At 43.5% G+C, this 20509-nt stretch overlaps 1 protein-coding gene across 3 annotated transcripts in view; it reads right to left on the bottom strand.

Annotated features, from left to right (window-relative positions):
• TMCO4 (transmembrane and coiled-coil domains 4) overlaps nt 1-20509 on the bottom strand; it is a 37847-nt gene that overhangs the window by 6858 nt on the left and 10480 nt on the right. For all 3 annotated transcript variants that reach the window (XM_042882957.1, XM_042882958.1, XM_042882956.1), the window contains 8 exons: nt 16743-16840; nt 16046-16189; nt 15455-15574; nt 13379-13543; nt 12718-12854; nt 10540-10624; nt 6869-6986; nt 4051-4168 (listed from right to left, as the gene is read on the bottom strand). In XM_042882957.1, coding sequence (XP_042738891.1) covers nt 4051-4168; nt 6869-6986; nt 10540-10624; nt 12718-12854; nt 13379-13543; nt 15455-15574; nt 16046-16189; nt 16743-16840 — 985 coding nt within the window. The remainder of the gene's footprint in view (nt 1-4050; nt 4169-6868; nt 6987-10539; nt 10625-12717; nt 12855-13378; nt 13544-15454; nt 15575-16045; nt 16190-16742; nt 16841-20509) is intronic.

Genomic DNA, 20509 nt, shown 5'->3' with positions numbered 1-20509 from the left:
AAAGTATTTTGGGGAAAACGCCTGAACCACAGAAGTGCCAAATCAATTGGATTTCACAAGATTCACACTTGTCATCTGCTTCTGGTCTTTCTGTACCTGGCTGGCTGAAGGTCAGACTGTTTGGAGTCTGTTTGCATTCTCTTCTAACAGGAACACTAAGCTCCTCTCTGAGAGCGCTTTTGGAAGAGATCAGTTATTCCTGCTTTTCAGTTACTGAAAGACAGCTTCCCCAGCGCTCAGTTCCCACAGCAAAGAACGGGTAGAAAGCTTTTGAGGTGGCTCAGAGGGAAGAAGCAAAGGAGTGCCAAGGTGAGACACGGACTATTCTAAAAACGAGCTCTGCTGTTTTGCCTTCTGTCATGCAGAGATGCTGCAGGAGAACATGGCTGTGAGCACGTTTTGCTGCTACATCCTGTTACAGCAACTGCTCTAGAGATAAAAAAAAGCACTTGTGTCTGTGAGCTGTACAAACCACAGCTCCATCCAGCTGTGTGCTTGAGCAAGGAGGGGTTTAATCTCAGGTGGCGTTTCTGTCATTCCCTTTATGGGAATTTATCAGCTCCAGCATGATTTGAGCAGCTGCCGTTCAGACACCATGTCAATGAAAAGCACAAAAAGGAGAATTTAGCTGCCAACGTGCTCTCTAGCAGACTTCCAGCCATGCATTCCTATTGCCCCAAGCTTGAGAGTTCATCCCTGCTTTCTGCTGCAGTAGAACTGCCCAGAGGAACAGAAGCAGCCATTCCTGACTTGTGAGCTTCTGCTTCTGACTCTGAGCAGTGCTGCAGTATTCAAATGTTAGTGCAAAATGTAATCTACAATATCCCACTTGAACAAACAGCAATCAATCCATTACAGCTCAATCACTTCCTTGGTATCCCTAACAGGTGCTGTCAAATAAATCCACTGAACAAATCAGTCCCATTGTAACCATTAGGAAAGCTTTTATAACTGCATTTGTTGAGTGGGAGAACATTCTTCCTTCTTCCTTCTTTTTTTTTTTTTTACTGACAGCCAGAAAAAGAAAACCCCAACACAAACTAATCAAGAGAGACGTGCCAGAAATGCCTCACAGGTGAACTTGTGCTCAAAGCGAGGTCTCCTGGTCCAACCACTCATTGGAAGATTGTGATGCAAAGAGAACCAACCCCTTTGGGCCCAGACTATTGCTCATCCTGGACGGACTGTGAGATGACACAATACTGAAGCTGTCTGCAATACTTTCACACTCAGCACCCTGCATCACCCAAGCTTTATTTCTCTATCACTGCTCATCCCTCCCTATCCCTGGTTGCGTTTCAGTGGGACCTGAAGGACTCCAATGCTGCAGCTGTCCTTGCTGAAGGTCCCTCGGCAGCTGGGTGGCTGCGCAGCCACTCTTTGCAGGTCTTTCCAGGTCCTTTGCAGAGCCCCAGGATGGTCTGTGAGGGTTGAGGGCAGAAATAGAAATGAAGGCATGACGGATAAGCTCATCCCAGTGCCTGCTCATTGTGCTGAAAAGCAGGCAATTAACGATCATCATTATTGTTCCTCAAAAGCAGTGAGAGCTTAATTGAAAAGCACTCCTGTTTTTCAGATGCTTAATTTCCACTGAAGCTGAGAATGAACTGTATTTTTCTGGTGATCTCAGGATGCATCCAAGATCTCTGCAATCCCAGCAAGCCAAATTCTTCCACATACAGCCAAGCACCCTGACTGGAAACGCCGCATCAAGCTGTCTCCTCTTCAGCAGCCCCATCTCTGTGGGCTGTGAATGTGCCCATTTCTCAAGTCATTCTATTTATTCTTAATGTTTTGAGAGCCAAAGCTCAAAGAGAAAAACTCATAAGGGGAAGCAGAAAAGCAATAGGCTCCAATGAATTACCCCACAGCAGAAGGCACTCACCATGGAACACTTCTCAGGCAGCACTATCTACAGACAGCGGAGTCTCTGCATCACTTCAGGACCTTTTTCAAGTCAGATGTGTGTTGTGGGTTATAAATCTTTCTGCATAAGACATCTAAATGATAGGAAACTCCAAATATTTTATGGAATTAGGTTTGAAAAAAAAAGAAAAAAAGAAAAAACCTTTACTGGGAAGCTGAAAGAGGCCTCTTAGTCCTCCTTTGCTTGAGCCATTACACTCCATTTCTCTGAAATGTGCACCAAATGACAAGCTCTCTGCAAGGCAGATACCTGATTTACATGTATACATAAGAATATGCATTGCCATGGGTGTGCAGTGCCATCTTCTCTATTTCTGTAGGAAAATCAGGAGGATGTTCTGTTAGGCAGGATACTGAACTTGATGGATATTAGTCTGAACTACTGTAGCTGTTCTTACGTTTTGTTTCCTCTACCAGAAAGACAGATTTTTTTTGTTTAGTAAAGCAGATTTCTTGTATTCTGCAATTTATAGAAAACATCTCTCTATATTTCTCTTATGCAACTGCACTACATTTGCAGCAAGATCCATCTTTGCTTACTTGTCACTTTTTACACAGAGCTTCTGAATATTTCCTTCCCCTTCTTGCTCTCCCTTTTTACTTTTAAAATGTTCATCAGAACACACTCTGTTTCTTTTCATAAAGCTCCATGCTCTGGAAAATGGATCAAGAGAATGACACTTACTTAACACACGTTTTCCTCGCTGTGGGAATTGCTCTTTTTTTTCCCCCAGTGCTTTGCAGTAAGATTAAAGAAGTGAAAGTGTCAGCTCTTTCTGAAATGAGAACAGTGCTGGGATTGTCTGCTGGCATCAGGCAGCGCAGACACAGATGCACAACAGCAGAAGATCAGCAGATAGCAGCTCTGCAGCCATGATTCATTTAGCTGAATGGTAAATGGTTCCTTTGGGGAAGAATGGAGAGGCAGAGGGCAGGGTCAGGTCTGCAGGACTCCAGGGGGTTTGAGGGTCAGAAAGCAAAAGGTCAACAGAAGGAGGGGCTCTGAAGAGAGGAGAGCAACCTGGACTAAGTTAACAGGAAATATCACCCCAGTGTCATCACTGCTTGGCTTCTTCAGCCATTTAGATGCTCGCAAGTGACTGATGACAATCCCAGGGATAGTGAAAAAAATGAATGTGGGAGTGTGTGCAAATGCTAACCAAGGCAACCCAGGAAAGTGCAAAGATTCCAGAACAGCTACAGTGCTGGACCAATGTTAAAAGGTTCTACCATACCACTTCCTTCTAGGAGGCCCACATTTTGGTCTGTGAAGTTCTTATTTTATCTGTATGGCATTAAGCTCTGTGTTTTCTGGCAAGGGCTCATAGCTCAGTTATAATGAATGAAACGAGCTGGTAACAGTTGGGTATTTTTAGGATCAGCAGGCTGGTTCTCAAAAAATTGAAAGAATTTAAAAGTGCCTTTGGCTCCAGAGCAACACTGACAGTGCTACCAGCTTGTGGGAACAGGCAGGAGGGGTCACAGCAGGAAGAATGATGACAGATGTGCCCTGAGCTTTGTGCTCCTCCAGTCCAGTCTGCAGAGTAAAAGATGAGCTGAATCATTAAGATATGGAAAACAAGATTGCACGCCCAAGATCCCAGTGATTACGAACACAGAAGCCAAGTTCTGCATGATCTGCTCTGTAAGAGTTCGCTCATGAGTAACGATGAGGCACTGAGATCATTAGTTTGCATACGATAATCGAGTTGAATACTGCTAATCAGTAATGACAGCTCTGAGGAAGCTGAGTGTCTACCATGCACACAGGTGAAACAGGTGAAGCAACACCTCCTGCCTCCTGAAAACACGTACCCCAAAACACAGCAGCCTCGCAGCCTAGCAAACCAGCAAACTGCTACCACAGAGCTGTCAGTGCAAGCTGCCTCTTGCACCAGGGTCACTGTGGCCCAGGACCAAGGTACAAGGGCAAGCAATCATCCCCGTGTGAACTGGCACTGTGCTGGAGGAGCCATCCAGATAAGGCTGCAGGCTGTACCTGCTCTGCTGCCATGTGTAGCTGCACGTTCCCCAGCTGCTGACCTACCTTCCCAGCATCACGCTTCCTCCTGATCAATGACCGTGAGGGCAGATGGGAAAAGTGAGACTAGAAGTAGTACTTACTACAGATGAAAGGTCCATGTTTACCATCCTCCTGTCGTCCAGCTTGACTGGCTGGAGGCCAGCAACATTCAGCTGGACAGAAGAGGTTCTGTATACAAATCCCAGCAGCCAGTCTCCCCTAGGAGCAGAGCAAAAGAAGAGTGTGAATAACTCCTGTCGCTAAACTTGCACAACATGTGACTACACAGAGCACAGGGAGAACAGAAGGGCTGGGAAGCACAGTCTAGTCTGGAGCAATGCCCACTGCAGCTTTGTCAGACACAGGAATCAGAGCAGTTGCCAAAATCAGGACAGACTCTTGGGAGGTAAGAGTGTGAGTCTTAGTTAAATCCTGATTTGGGGATGCAGTCTCATCACACTCAGTGAGTTTAAAAATCTGACCCTTTCTTGTGTTTGCTTGGAGACTGCAAAACGTTCACATTTATTCTTTTTAGTGCACTAATAGGTTGAAGTTCTGCAGGCTCCAGAGAGCTGTAAATGTGATGAGGCCAACGATACCAATGCTGCTGACGCAGACATGGGCTGTGAAGCTCCTCAGCATGCTCCTGATTTATAGGTGCTGTATAAATATGTAGTTTCAGTGACAGTACTAGGAAGGGTCTGTTTCCACTGTCAAGCGTTGCTGTAAGTCACTGTGGCAGTATCAGGGTAGGCTACAGGATGAAGAGAGGAGGTGATGCATCCTTTGGAAATACACTGCTTGTTCTGTGCAGAACCCAGGTGCCTGAACACCACTACAGCCTGTGGAGCAGGTTTAAGCTGGATGTGAGGGGAGTGCAGACTGGGAGGGCAGCAGATGAGGCTGCTCCTTTCACTGCAAAATGCTGTGAGCTAAAAGTCAGGAGTCAAGTCTACGCAGAGCTCTGCAAAATCTTTGCAGCACATCCACACTGCATTACAGTCACTTTTTTATCAGTCACCCCATGGCTGGCTTTTTTTGACATGCTCAATGAGTCTTAACTAATTTGGTTAAGGTTTTCCACTAGGAATTTGTAACCTTGCTGTGAAATCAAGGGGGACAGCCCTGACAGCTGGCTTTCACTCCCTGCCTCCTTTCAGACTTCAAAGCTGAAAGAGATGAGCTGCAGCAGCCTGAAGCTCAATAAATTGTGTCCAAATCTGATCTTGCAGAAGTATTATTCAGTGTAATTCATGTGAACTAAATATAGCTACTCCTGAAGTGACAGAACAAGGACAAAATTTGTATGAGCAAGAGCCAGAGTGATGAGATTCAGGTGGGGCTTTATCAAGAAATGTTTGTACAGTCCTTCTCTCATACCTAGGGAACCTCCCCTAGCTGCCCCTTGTGCCAACAGAGTAATATTCAAATTCAGCAGCTGAGAGCAAAGCAGAGAACTGATGCAGCTGAGTATTTCCTGATATCCTCCTCACCTGCTTCTTCCTATTTGTGGGCAGCATGCTACAATTTCTACACCTTTTTTCCTTCAACACTCAGTAGATGGGTAGACTAACCAAATTACTGCCTACACGAAGATAAGAACATACAACGTGCTCCAACAGCATAGACAGGCTTTGAAACTGTAACAAAATGATTTCCTTTTCATTACAGCAAATGGAACGCTGAGCTTTTAGCACTGAAACAGATACTTGTTTAACACATGGAGGACCAACATTTGCCAGGGCAAATGCAGCTCTGTGCAACAACTGCTGTAATTTATGGCTTCTTGGAGGAATACAGAAGCATTCCCAAGTCCCCAGTCACTAATTGACAGGAGGCAGCAATTGCTTTTTCCCTGTGTCACATGAAGAAATATTTTAACTGGTGTGCACATCCAGCATCCATAAAAAGTCCTGTGATCCAAAAAAGACAAAAGCAACATTTTTCAGCCTGACAGATGGGATTAATGATTTTTTTTTTTTTTTTTGGGGGCCGGGCGCCCCGCCGAGGGCTATAATCTTGAATGCTCTTAAATCCTTTTATTTAGTTCTTTGTAAAGTAATATACTATGTTAGATGTGCAGTAACACATTAATTTCTCATCTTATACACATGTAATACATACACATGTGCATCTGGAAAGGACCAACAGCATTTCAGCTGTCCTTGATCTGAGGGCTTGTGGCTCCAGAGCTGTCTTTACTCAGTTACATGTTCTTTGCTAATCTTCTTGCCCAGTTATTTCTCAGTTTATTTTCCCATGCTCTTCCCTGCTTCCTTCCTTCATTTTAATTTCCCTCTTCTAATTGTGTGGTAAATGGTGCTCTTGTCACAATTATCTCCCAAAACAGAGTCATTAGATTTGGTACTGTCACTTGAATTCTTAATAGCTTTTGCAACACGACTTCAGTTGCTTCTGGCCTCTGACTCTCCCTCTTCTCACCCAGCAGCTCTCACACCTCTGCACAGCACTTATCTGCACAGTTTTAAAGGCCGGCTTTCAGTTTCAAGGTAACCTTCCTATTCTTTCACATCCTTAGTAAATCTGTGACAGCCATCCCAGTTGGATCCCCTCTGCAAGTGAAATGTTTTGTTCACATGGACTACCTTGACCAGAAACAGTCTAGATATAGCAAGAACAGGACCTGTGTATCGAGAACCTCTGCCTCCCACTGTGAGTGTGCACCACAAACAGGCAATAACTGGGGACAGAGCAGCCTTGAACTGTCTCCTGAAGACTGCCATCTCCAAATAATTTGAAGGAGAGACCTCTGCAGAGAAGAGACTCAGGCACTGCTCAATCCGTGGCCTCACCAGCTGAACAAACACGCGCTCACAGAACATTTATAAGGGACAGATGTGCAGAACCATTTCAAAGTGACACCACAGCAGTGAAGCAGGGCACTGTGTGCACACAGACCTGCAGTAACCATTTATGATCCTGCCCGACACCACTTTTGTGATCGCCTTCCAGTTCTTGGCCTCTCCCTCCACTGGAGCTCCCAGCAGCACCACATCTTCAATGATCCCTTGGGAGTCTGTTAAGGTGAAAGCAGAACAGCTCAGGTTTAGAAGACAGATCAGACAGCATTTGCCAACCATCAAACTGGTTTGATTTTCTTGAGAGGTGCCCCAGTGCACAGGGCAGCATTTGCTGAATAGGCGTGTTGACATGCAGTGCGAGGGCTGCTCCAAAAGTAATGCCTCCTGCTGGCCCACAACATGCTGGCCCACAACATCAGAGGCAAATGTTGAGGATATGGAAGTAGAGATTAAACCTTCTACTAATCTCCCATTACATTTTGTTACCGTGCAACAGATGGCAGCAGAGGGGCAGCCTGACAGAGTGGCATCTGATATGGAGCTGTGTATGGAGCTGAATATGTCTTTTAATGCATTGGAAACAATGGTGGCAATGTTGGAATGTTGCAAAGTTTGCACCAGGTGGATCCCATGAATGCTCACATGGGAAGAGAAAGAACATCATACACAGGTTTGCCAGCACCCAGTGAATCAAAACGAAGCGGAAGGAGCTGAACCTGAATCACAAAATTATGGGTGATGTGGTGCTGGAGAAAATGCACAGCTAATGGTGGTGATAAATTTGCTCTACCAAATAGTGTTACTGTGCTCTTTGCAGTTGTGTTTTCCATGGAAATAAACAGCAGGCATTACTTTTGGAGTGACCTACATAAATCTTCCTCTCTTATGTGACAGCTGCAGCTGGGAAATTTCAATTGAAATGACAAAATGAAAAATATTGGGCAGCTCTGCAACAGTCCTAAATTAAAATTTAAATATTAATGTGCTTTGCCACTCCTGCCATCTGAAGACAAGAAGAGACAGCCTCAGTCTAGACACCATTCTTCCGTGCAGATACAGGCTTGAAAACAGGCAAAGACGCTCTTAAACAATATATTAATATACATTTCTAACTCTTCTTTGTAAGCAGACATCAAGCACCTGATGTAGTAGTTAAGTGAAATTCAGCCCTGCAGTCTCAGGAGCCTCATGGGCAGTGCTGAATCAATGCTCTCCAGCTGAGACCAGCGCCCACAAGACATGAGCTGAACTATTTTTGAGCTGGTGTCTGCAGTTTGTAAAATAATACGCTGAAAATTTCTGGGAAGTGAAGGTAAGAGTGCACCACTACAAGCTGTGATGGAGAGGTGATGCCTGGCTTAAAGGCTGATGCCTTCAAATAGAAATCAACTGGTTTCTTTTCCCTAATAGCACTAAAAACTTGGAGCTCCCTGCAGTGCCTGCATCCTTCTCGACACAGCGTAAATCCCAGCACCTGACAACAGTCCAAAAGAGCTCTCTTGGTATTATTTCTTATTGCAAAGAAAATTTTGCACCCATCAAGAGAACAGCAAAGAGCAATTCAATTTTGTTAGTGTAATCTGTGAGCAATAAAGTCCTGTGTTTCCACAGTCATGGGCAATGAAAAGGAAACCCAGTGCCTGTTCAGGGAGGTTGCTCCAACCGAGGTACTAAATTCCACGGCCACAATGTGAGCCAACTGAATAAACAAACAGTTCATCAGGATCTTGGACATTTGGGCAAGGTGTTGGAAGCTTTTTTTTTTTTTTCCTCCAGTCCTTTGCACAGCTTATTTTGTGCTTAGAAGAAAAAAACGTCCAGGTTTGGCTGGAAAACACCCATTTTCTTTCAGTGCTGACAGAAATCTGAGAACAGATCAGTGACCTCTGTGGTTGCTGGTGCTCGAGATAAATGAAACGTATTTCACAGTTTGCAAATCTTTTATACTGATGGAGAAAAACAAAGTCTGTATAAAGCAGGAAAATAAAAATACAAAAACGTTACTGATGGGAGAAGATTGCTGACTGATAAGATTATTTGCCCAGTAAAGGTGTGGATGATCCAGGCTAAGCAGGAGGCTGTAACCAGTTTTCAGGCTCTCCTGTGCCTTTAGTACAAATCACTGAGCAAAGAGGAAACATCAGGTGAGTCCTCACTGGAAAAGAAGAGTGATGGAACTCAGGAATCACCACGAACACATCAGAGCGATGGGCTCCCAGTGCCATAACAGGTCTCTGATGGGGCATTGCTGCCCTCTGACTACAGTGTCATTTTCTGGAAACTAAGCTCTGGCTTCCAAAGCCATTTGCAAGGAAGGATCCCACACATTATTTACCTGAATGGCAGAAGAGTGTTTTCTTTTAACAGACTTTGAATTTCTGCCACGGTCTTTCCCTGAATAATCCACAATTAGCTATTTGTCCTCATAAATGCCACTGCCATCTGGATGCAAAAGGCTTTCCATTTCTTTTGTGTGAGACAACCAAGTCCAAACCAAAATCAGTCTCAGATGTCCCAGGTCTCAGCTTCATTCCTCCCGTGGCTTGCTCTGGAATGTGCATGTGAAGAACGCCTTGGCAATCTGCACCAAACATGCTGCTTTTCATCTCACAAACAGCTCAGCTTTCATAATTCAATTAAGGAACTGAAAAATTAGTGTATTGTGGGGAGCTGCTATGATCCATAATTACGATGCTTAGATTTCTTTAGAATAGCAGCCAGCTTTAAAGACCCCATACGATTCCCTTTCATGTATTACTTAGCTAAGGTCCCCTGTTATTCCAGTGAGAGACAGCAGACCTCTAAATAAAAGCCTGAAAATACTTCAGCCCTTAACATCCTTGAGACACAAAAAGAGTTGATCTAGAGCAGGACTAGGATCTGGATTCTGGCTTCAGTGTAACTCCATTAGGATCATTCTGGACTTGATTAGATTTATCCTGAGAACAGAATTCTCTATTTGAGAACTTCTGCCTTAACCCAGAAGTGAAGTTCTGGTATACAGCTGTCAAAAGAAAACATGTTGACCTCCTTTGTCCTCACCCGACACCAACCCCACCTTCCTGGACTTTATTGAACATTTTACTTCACAGAGCTCCTTATTTATGAGAGACTTTCTGTGAGCTGCACAGTTAATGAACCACATGAGCTACGTATGGGAAGGCAGGCTGCACACACACACTCGCACTGACTCGACTCCAAGATGCATTTCACATCAACTGATCATAATGATTTTATTCTTTTTCTCAAATTAAAAATAGATTCTATTAATAAACAGAAACACAACGGGTAATAAATTGACAGATGGTTTTATACTTGACTTCAGGGAAAAATTATCATGAAAATAGCAGATGACAGTGGCATTTCAATGACTTAAATGGAAGGGAGGACTCAAGGAATTAGATACAATAGCTACAGAGAGCTGCCAATAAAGGCAAGGCGTCCTCTGCCAGGATCTCAGTGGCTCTGGGCAGCTCACAGATTGATCTAGTGCTCCAATGTCACAACATGTCAGGGCTGTTATTTACAGACTGGTGACCAAACCACGCTGTCAGCCACACTGGAGCACCTCTAATGAAGACTGTGGATTTAATCCATTGAACTGGTGGAACTGACAGGACAATTTGGCCTCAAACGCATTTCAAAACCATTTTTTTAGGTTTCTGATTCTAAAAAACCTCAAACTCTCTTGCAGAAGAACATTTCATTGGAAGGAAAATTGATCAGCAGTAAGGAAAACGAAGAGGAAGGGGACCAGGTAAAGCTTACCTTTCTCTTGAGCCATCTCCTGCAGGCAGAAGTAGATGACTCTGGCACCCAGGCTGAAGCCAATCAGTGTGACAGGTCGCTTGCCCTAACAACGAAAGAAAGGAGAAAAAGCCATAAAAGTTCCACTAGACCTTGAAAGAGACACCAGCCACAGGCTTCCCAAGACCCTACAGAGAGCACTCATGCTGGTGCTTGGTCTTTTAAGCATGTTAAGATTCTGTCAATTTCAAAGAGATTGTCCCCGAAGTTTTGCACAGTTCAATATCCGGAGCATCTGTTATTTTGGATTTTTGATAGCTAGAAAATCCATTGAAAGAATCCAGTGATAAGATGTTACTCAAACAGAAATCAAACAGACTGTTCTGAAATTTCCAACAGAGAGCCTAATACGTGGAGCAAACATTTTTCTGGAAATGTTTCAATAAACAGAAAAAGCAGCAGTAAATCAACAATACTGGACACTTTTAGATTTGAGACTGAATGGCAGCACAGCAGCACTGCGTGGCTGTTATAAAAATGACGTGTGGAAAGCTTTTATTTTGAACAGTCTAATGAGATTTTCCTAAAGATCAAAGAGAGCTTAATCTCAGCAGCAATGGTCTTTGTATGAACCAGGGAGCAGGTGTGTGATGGACTCCCCAGACATCATGCTAACTCGTGTAGGCTCTGCAGCACACTGGAGTATGTGTTCCCACAACAGTTAACACTTGAAGGGCAGTAACAAATGCCCCAGCACAACAAGGGCTTGTATGAAATAAAGTTTATTGCCTTTCCTGGGATTGTATTTTTATGAGAAATGGAGTTTGTTTCTACATTCATGATGTGGCCACAGCTCTCACAGGGCCCCTCCATAACAGATTCTGGACTAGCATGCCTGTGAGAAACAAGTGGCCAGCAGAACACTGCCTCCCCCTGTGCCAGAGTAGCCCAGCAAACAACAGCAGGCTTTGGGGAGGCAGAAATGACTTTCATAAACCACCTCAGGGAGCCTTAATGATGTCCATCCCTTCTTTCAGGTACCAGTCCATTTCACTTCCTTGTTTTGGCTGTTGTATTTCATCTCTAGTTCAAGCTTGCATCCCATTTGGACATGTTTTTTTCTTACAAGTCTTTGATACCACGCTGCTCTCTCTTCCCTCTTCTTCCATTTGTGAATGCCCTCTGCTTTTTTCATTTTCCCTTTAGCTCATATCCTGCCTTTTGTTTCAAAGGTTTCCAACATGAGCATGGAATTTACTAGTAACTGTGCCTTTGCACTTACAAAGTACTTGTTGGAATCACCTGAATAGCAACATCTGTACAGATCTGTGCTCATGGCCACTTCCACACCAGTGCTCTGCAGCTGCAGCAATGCAGGGAAGCACAAGTGCATTTATCATGATGGGTCAGCATGTGCAATCCTTGCCTGTGTGCGTGATAAAAATGAAGGAAACTGCAAGCTACTGAGATCTCTTCCCAATTCCTCCCAAGAGAAGACACGTCAAAAAGAAGAAAAATCCAGCTCTTCTCTCTTTCTTTCTGTTTCAAAGGATTCTGTTAGCTGCCTTTCAGCACTGGATTTTCCTCCTTAACTCTGCAAGAATACTGCAAAGGCATGGTCATAATTATTCCAGACTGAAGCCTGATGAAAGCTGGTGCAGTTACAGTTTAGGATCAATAAAAGTAGAGAGAAGCTGGATTCTTCAATTCAACTGTTTTATATGTGTTCTGGTATCATTTAGGCAAAAACAGGGCTCATGCTGCATGTAATGCTGCAGGGTATTCTCTTACACTGTTTTGTGCCCCTTAATTCACAGTACTTTGAGCACTCTGTATTCTCTCCTCCTTCCCACCTACCTTTCCTTCTGTGCTCAGATTTTCACTCAGTGAGTTGGCCTGCCTGCTTAAGGCATGTTCAATCCACTTGTCATTTATGACCTGGATCACTCTTTCATTTAGGGAAGCTTTGGGTCAAATGGAATGAATCCTAGCAGGAGTTCTTTGATTAACTTGGGACTTGGTAATTTTCCTCAATTAACTCAATTAATTCCAGATACATGCTGCTCACCTTCGTGCATCTTTTTTTTTTTCTTCATTTTTCATGCTATTATTCATTTTCTTCCCTCGGGAAAGATATCTATAATTTTCCCCCCATGGGCCAGATCCTTTCCTGACATCCTTTCTGGATAATTTCAATACCTGCTGTCGACTGAGCAGTATATGTGCCAGGTGCTTGCCTACTTCAGCAGACCGATGCAGACACACTCCCCAGGGGTTGTCAATGACATTGGCAACAGTCAAGAGTGAAGTTGGCCAAGTCAAGGCCGTAACAATACCTGCAACACAGAAAACAAACAGTGCAGCACAGTCACAAATCTGGATTGCTCTTAGGAAACAGCAAAACAAGATGGTTCACTGAAGTTAAAAGCTAAACCTATGGCCTTTTGTCATTTTCAGTGCTTCTTTCTCAAGAGCTGGTCTGAGAAATGTTTTGCTAGACTAAAGATAAGAAAGAATCTGATGTTCCGATATGGAGGCAAACAGACACCATACATGAATACAACCTGCGTGTTTGAAAGGTTTGTGTAGAGCACTAAAACACAGTGTAATAATACAGAGAAATAAACGCACACGTGAAGGAAGGTGTTTCCAGCTGTAATTTTAAAAGAACAAGTCCATGACTCAGAGCAGAGCAATCCAGGAAAGCAATTCTGAATTACAGGTGTGGTACAGAAGGTTCTCAGGCCACTTTTGCAGGGTGATGCCAATATGCCTTCCTCTCTGATCAGGAAAGCTCCTTTAAATAAACACCAACAGTGAAACTGTACAAACACAGATCCAGTACAATATGGGTTCTTACCTGACAAAACAGTGAATTTTAGGGCTTCCTGAGCCATCATGTTAACAAAACCATTCACCAGGGTATCCAAGGCACTGCCAAGCTCCATCAAGTACTTGGATTCCCAGGCCAGACAGTATTGCTCACTCGAATGCAGCATGCTGCTCCATGGTGCTGTGAAGCTTCCTGAGAAAAGTTGCAGGCATTGAATTCGTGTTCACTGAAAGCACAACAGTGGCTGACTCCTGGCAAGACAGCTCCAAAAAAAGAGCCAGAAAAGAACCTGGAGGGCACTGGAACATTCTGTGATAATCAGGAATTGCATTTAAAAATACTGTTAGATTTAGACTCCATAGTTCTACTATTTTACAATAAATTTTGGCTTTGTGAATAATCCCACAGCTTTAGCTGCTCTGGCAAAGTCTTCAGTGCAGACTGAGATACTGCATGCAGGCTGAGACTTCACAACCCACTCAGGTAGCTCAGCCTGCCAAGACAGATGGACATTGATGTCAACTACGTCGGTCCTGAGGACATTCCTCCTATCCTCAGACATCAGGCCAAACCCTGCAGCTCCAACTTCTCATACAGACCAAAGGAGTGCCTCAGAGAAAGACCAAGTGCTGAATGGCTGCATGGACTGAGTCCAGAGGCATGGAAAATATGTAAAATCTTTTCAAAATCTACCACAGAGCATCTTCCAAACACTTTAGTTAGGCAGGCAAGGATTGCATTAGTGGCTCTGTTGGAAAATGAGGAATCTGTATTTGCAGATCTAGACTGCAATTATTTTTATTCTGCCGTCTAACTTAACCACTTTAGTTTAATTTTTCCCCTTCAGAGGCTAATCAAAAGCAGGGCCTGAATGCTTAAGAAAGAATGAATAATATACACAGCGCAATGTCTAATTTTTGGCTGCAAGAGCAATTTTTAAGCCATACTCTGTTCATCTTAATTAATTAAAACCCGTTGACTTTGTTCGTTCTGTGAACAAAGCAGGGCAAGTTGAGGCAGCTGCTGACCAAAGTGGCATGTGTAAGTCCTATGCCAGATCTCACCACAATATCCTGCTGTATTTCTGGATGTACAGACAGGCAGACAGTGGGAGATCAAAAGTCACAACGTGTTCTGTAATAATCCTGTCCTCACTCCCTCTGTGTTAACAAGTCGTGCAAGTGTGCAAATAGGCACAACTATAAGGAAGAGAATGGGTGACAGTTTTAGTTTTGCTTTTTTAGACATTATAACAGATTGCTTGTTATGGAAGAAGAATGTGTGTCATATGTAGCTCCCTTTTAAGGGCAAACAGACACCAAAAGGTTCCTGAAGGGATGCACTTGTGTTTGTAACAGTGCCTGGAAGCCCTCCAACACCAGAGATTTGGAGCCCTGCTAAGCAATGAGTAAAGCCAAAGTACTGCAAAGTGAAAACAACCTTACTCTGACAGCTAGCTCCAATCTAACAAGCAACAGGACAGAGAAAGCCTTCCACATTAATGATATCCAGTGTTAATTATGATGGCTCTGAACAAATTGGCAGCTGCTGAGCCAGGTTGCTGAACTCAGCAGACAGTTGACATATTTTATATGACAAGCTACACTAGAAACTAAAACAATACAAACTTTTCAAGGCTGCTGCCTTTAAGTTCACTTCCTGAGTTCTGTGCTTAATGGGATTTGCTTCACACAACTTTCTTGCCAATAAACCTCATTAGCTGGCAGATGGAGAGAAAGAAAACAACACTGTTTTCTGTTAATTGCTGGAGGATAAACATAAGGTCTCAGAGGTAGGTGAGACATATTGTTCTAGTGCTGGAAATCATTCACCCCAACCAGGTTCTTCCTAGGAAAACCAGACAGGATTTACTGACAGAAACGGTCTCGCTCTCTCACTACCACCAATCCTACCACAAGTACAACCAATTTACTGCACCTTCTCTTTCCTCTGTTTTGATTGGCACTGCAGATTGGGTTACAAAGTCTTATGTTAACAGCTGATCTGTTTTATTCAACAGCCTATGTAAGTGTGTGGAAGGCACGATGCTACTACAGCACAAACACTGCCAGGCTCCTCTCCATTTTCTCATCTTGTTCTTACCATATTTGCCAGCACACAGCCATCCAGTAATTGCTATGGTGATGTGAAGCTGCCTTCCTTCAGTAAGTGGGAGGAATTCAAACTCTTCTATGGCTCCCACACGTTTCTTCATCTTGTATCCTACACACAAGGCAGAAACACAGATCTCAGAAATCGCACAAGAACAGACAACAGAAATTCATAAGAGATGACTTGGCTCATGACTAAGGTTTTCTCTTTCCAAGACCCTCTGCAGATCTATGTATTACTTGGTATGGAGCCAACATGATCCCTCTGAGCTCTCATGATCTGTGGGTATCTCAGCAAAAGGCTGCTTTGCAGAAAATCCTGCATCAGGTGTAACAGCTACTGCTCTCTGTTGCTGCACCTTTCTAATCCAAAGCAGGAAGCTTTCATCTCTTTTACTCAGCCACGTATCAAACACTATTTTCCTAGTTAGTCATCAAGCATGTTTTGAAATAAAAGCCATCTCAAAGTTGTGAGATCATACTTCCAATCACTTTCCTTGCTCTGCAGGGCTCGGTCATGCTCTGCATTTTGGAACACGATCCTGTGCCTCAGTGCTTGTGAAATGTGCAGTCACTCTCTTACCAGTAAGGCCAGCTCCAGCAGCTCCAAAAAGGGATGCCATGACAGCAATTCCTGCAGTTGAACCAAGAGCAGCTGCTCCTGCACTTCCAATGATAGTAGCAGCCCCAGCAGCAACCAGGGGGGCAGCAAGACCTCCTGTCAAGCCTGAGAAGGAGCAAGTGAGTTCAACAGTCTCTTTACCAAGTGCAAAAAACAATCATTTCCCTGTGCTGGGTGAGTACTGCTAATGCTATTGAAAAAGTGACCTGTTTTGCATCCCTGGTAAAGGGGCTCTTAAGACCATCCCCAGGCCCTGAATCTCTGCACGCATTCTTTAACTGACTTCAGTAAAAATAAAGAATAACTTAAGTCGAGGAAGAATATGTGATAGATTGTGGCCCAGGCAAACATCATCCAAATTCTTCAGTCTCTCTCCAGTATCTTTAAACTGACTTTCCAGCATGCACTGCTCCATGCAATGCTCCAACAAACCCAACGGACTTTCACTTTCACAACTAATTCTTTCAGTTCTACTTTTGCACAGCAGAACCTGAAGTGACATACTACCTTTAGCCTGGCAAAAAGAAAGAAAAAAAACAACACAGTGAACACTTTGAAATCACAGCCTGGCTTCTGCTGCTGAATGTGCAAGCCAGAACCCCACTTTCTCCCCCTCGCACTTCAGGACCAAGCTTTTGACAGCCCAAGGCAGCCTCACCGATCACTGTTCCACCCCCAACGGTTGCCAAGCCGATCAGCAGGTATCTCTTCAGCTTCCTTCTTCTTTCCTTCTTTTTTCTTGAGACTTCTGCAGTTCTGCAGGGGGATTAAAAGCATAAAAGCTGATGGCAAAGCCTGGCAGATAACAACGCTGCACCACAATCTGCTTATATCCTCCTCAGTGTAATTTCCCTACTGGGAACAGTAAAAAGTACCATGCAGGTGTGGACCGTGACAACACATTCAGATTTATGAGCACGGACATAAGCCACAGATTTAAACTGGAACAATTTAATTGCTTGGAAAAGCCAACAGATGTTACTTACTTTGAAAACGCTTCCTAACAGGGGTGAAGCTTGTTAAAAAAAAAAAAAGAAGCAAAGTCAGAAACATTTCAGTAGCTTTATACTGCCTATGTGGCTTACAGAAAATCTACTGCAGTTTTTATAAGATGAAAGCTATTTCTGCATTATGCAGTTAATTCTGCGTGTCTAATGGAAAAGAATTGGCTCTACATTTGTGATGTACTGGCAGACTGCATGGGAGACTCTCACCTCCAGGCTGCAGAACAACTGCCAGGCTAATTTGGCCCATTATTACTAGTTATTTGTTGTGAGATGCTCTGAAGTCAGGTTGCAGGGAGGAATCCAAGCAGAAGGCAAACAGTGAAAGCTGATGGGCACACAGCTCAGGACCTCAGCCTTCAGGGAAAGAGAAAGAACTGACAAAAAGAACCATCTACTGATACCACATAGGGAAGGCTGATACTGCACCCTCCAGGTCCTCTCTGACACAGTTCAATTTCTAAGTATTCAGGGATGCAGAATTGACATTTGGTCTGATCCCACACAAATTACTACAATAAAGATGTTAACCTTTCTGATCGTTGCACCCTACAGCTTGCAGTACTCTGTCTAGTTCCAGCAGGAGCTGTGCTCCTCCTGAAGCAAACCATTCTTACACTAATATTCACCACACCAAGCCCCATCCATGCTGCATCCTCTGTAGCACATGGGGGAGAAGGAGTCTTAACCTTGGAGACAAACAGAAAAGATGCTGAGATGGGTTAGCTCAGATCAAACATCACCAGGGTGAGCTGCAGAGCAGACACAAGGCAGTTTCCATAGAATCATTAAGGTTGGTTTCCCATTCCTCTGTCATTAGAAGTCCATAGCTGTGTGATGGTGCGAGGGGAACTGTTTGATGTTCATTAAAAGTAAACCCTGAGTGCAGACAGGACTTTGAGCAGCGTCTGTGATACCATCAGACAGGAAGATAACTGCCACAGCTGTCAATTTTCATCTCAGTTTTTAGGGCAGATCAGTTCCCTGAGGCTGTGAGCATATCAGCGCAGGGTTGGATGTGAGGACATCAGGTTAAATCATGGCTGTGTCATGTAAATGCTACACAGCATTGTGTAAATCTTTGGAACAGATCAGATATTCCTAAGTGAAAGCAACCCTGCACATGTAAACGATGTCTGCTGTAGTCAGCTGTGTAATTATAACTGTTTCTAATGGTGCAGTTCTATGCTGCTTTCTGTTCTGGTTTCAGCAACAGAGCATCAAGAAAACCACCTAAAACGCACCGTGACTTTTACTCCCTTCTATTATACACCAGACTTGTTTTAAAGACCTGATTACAGAGAAAGTGCAATTCAACTCAGGAACTGATTTTGACCCAGTGACCTCATCCAGCCATGCCAAATGCTACTTGATGGTACTCATTAAGGTGAATGGTATTCATTAAGATGAATGATCCTTAGCAGTGACCACTGGCCACCAGACCTGTGAGCTGCTGTATCAGACCTGAAAACCAAAGGCCACATCTCCTTCCACTGCTCATAAACAAACTGAATTATGTTACTATTACAAAAATCAGAATTTGGTCCTGAATTCCCCCACAAGCACATCAGAAGACATTAAAAAAATAAAAAAAATATTTTAGGAACAAGAAATAAAGTTAAATGGGGTTAAAACCACAAGAAAACTAAGTAGAAGCAGAAGCAGAGAATAAGGGTAATTTGTGCTAGCTAACAGTGAGCTGGAATCAAACTATTTTCCAATAGCAGACTTTATATTTAGCTGTTCTCTAATTATACCTCACAATATAATAACATAATAGTATTAAACACAGTTGCAAGTTCATTTGTCTCTGTACATTTAAGCTGTACTTTAACAAGCTTACCCAAAACAGGCAAATCAACTGAAAAAGAAAAAATGTCACTTTTTAGGCACCAATTTTGGTTTATCTCTACTGTCTTTGGTTTACCTCTCACAAGTACTTTCCATTTCAGAGGAAAGTGAGAGAAACAGGATAGTGAAGTTGTTCACAGTTTCCTTCTGACCTGCCTGTTCAGTGGTTAATCTGGGCCTTGAAACATGAGAATTTATCTTACTTCCAAACTTGGATATTTTCCCTCTTAATCCCAACCTAATAGTGGATTTTCATTACCCATATAATTGCCTAATCCTTCCTGGAACCCTCGAAGCGCTCTGTAATTTTGATAAAGACAATTTTAGATGAGTCCCAAACAATACACAGCATTGTACAGCACAGCAGGAGGAAAATGAAATCCCTGCTTCGTTGAAGTCAATGGCAGAACTCCCACTGACTTGCATGGCACAGGGATTTCATCTCCACAGTGATCCTCCAAGAAAACCACTGCACATTACCTCTGTTTGCACATTCCCCAGTTCCAAATGTAGCTGCCTGGAGAGCTGCAGCCTGCATGGCAACATCTTTAGCACCACAGAAGCTCACCTTCCATGACTCCATGGTCAAACTGGAGTTTGGGTCATTGCTCTCTGTATGTAACTGCTAGAATTGCTGGTGATGGTTGCTTTCCTTACAGCTTCTACATCACAGCTGCCCCTTGGTTACCTGACTGCCCTTTTCCACTATGGCAACTAACTGCCTCTTCTCAGCGATCTTGGATTTGCTGCTGATCACATTTGGAGAAATGTTATAGGTGGTGTTACAGATCATTTTCCAGTGATGAAAAGTAGCATGAATACATGTTAGCAAACAACTGATGTCATATTTTCCAGTTTCTCATAGAGTTGCCTACAAAAGAGAAGTTTACACCTGCAAATCAGAACATGCTTGGCACAAGTAATGTGGATTTAAATGTTTGGAGCACTGTTTTATAGATAACCACACTGAACATTTAATTTGGCACACGCTGGGCCACAGGACGTGTCCACAGGAGCAAAGGCAAGAGCAAAACTTCCCATTACAAGTATCAGTAAATAATGCATAAGCAGAAGTTGCCAAAAATCCACTTGGTTGTTCTTATTCTTGCAGTGGATGGGCAGAGCTGGAAAGATCCAAAGCAGATCCTAAGACTGTGTTCCCTGCCCCCAGAAATCTGTGAGGTCAAAGCAGCAGCGAGATCACATTCTGCTTCATTTCCCAGTTGAGTTCTGACTCTAAAACAAAGAGTCATGAATTCCCCACAAGCCTCAGCTCTGTGCTAGTTTTAGTGCTGTAGTAACCAATGTATTGACTCTGCAGCTGTGAACTGCTCTTATTGTGGAGATTTTCTTCTTCTGTCTAACAGTTATTTCCATGGCTGCAATTTGGGCCTCTAAGGAAAGAACAAGAGTGAAATCAATGGCTTTAGTCGCACCAGTTCCTGGTAATGTGTAATGTGTACCATCACAACCCGTAGGCAGCACACTTCTGCAGTCACTCCTGCCGCTACCAGACATCTTTTGGGGCTGCACTACAGCCCACTTCAGCAGCCACAGTTCAGAGGGAAGA

The sequence above is a fragment of the Lagopus leucura genome, unplaced genomic scaffold (assembly GCF_019238085.1).
Source record: "Lagopus leucura isolate 7727_CA_CO unplaced genomic scaffold, USGS_WTPT01 Super-Scaffold_100037, whole genome shotgun sequence".
NCBI classification, from domain to species: Eukaryota; Metazoa; Chordata; class Aves; order Galliformes; family Phasianidae; genus Lagopus; species Lagopus leucura.
The sequence above is the reverse complement of the archived record's forward strand: the minus strand, read 5'-3'. Positions and strand labels throughout refer to the sequence as shown.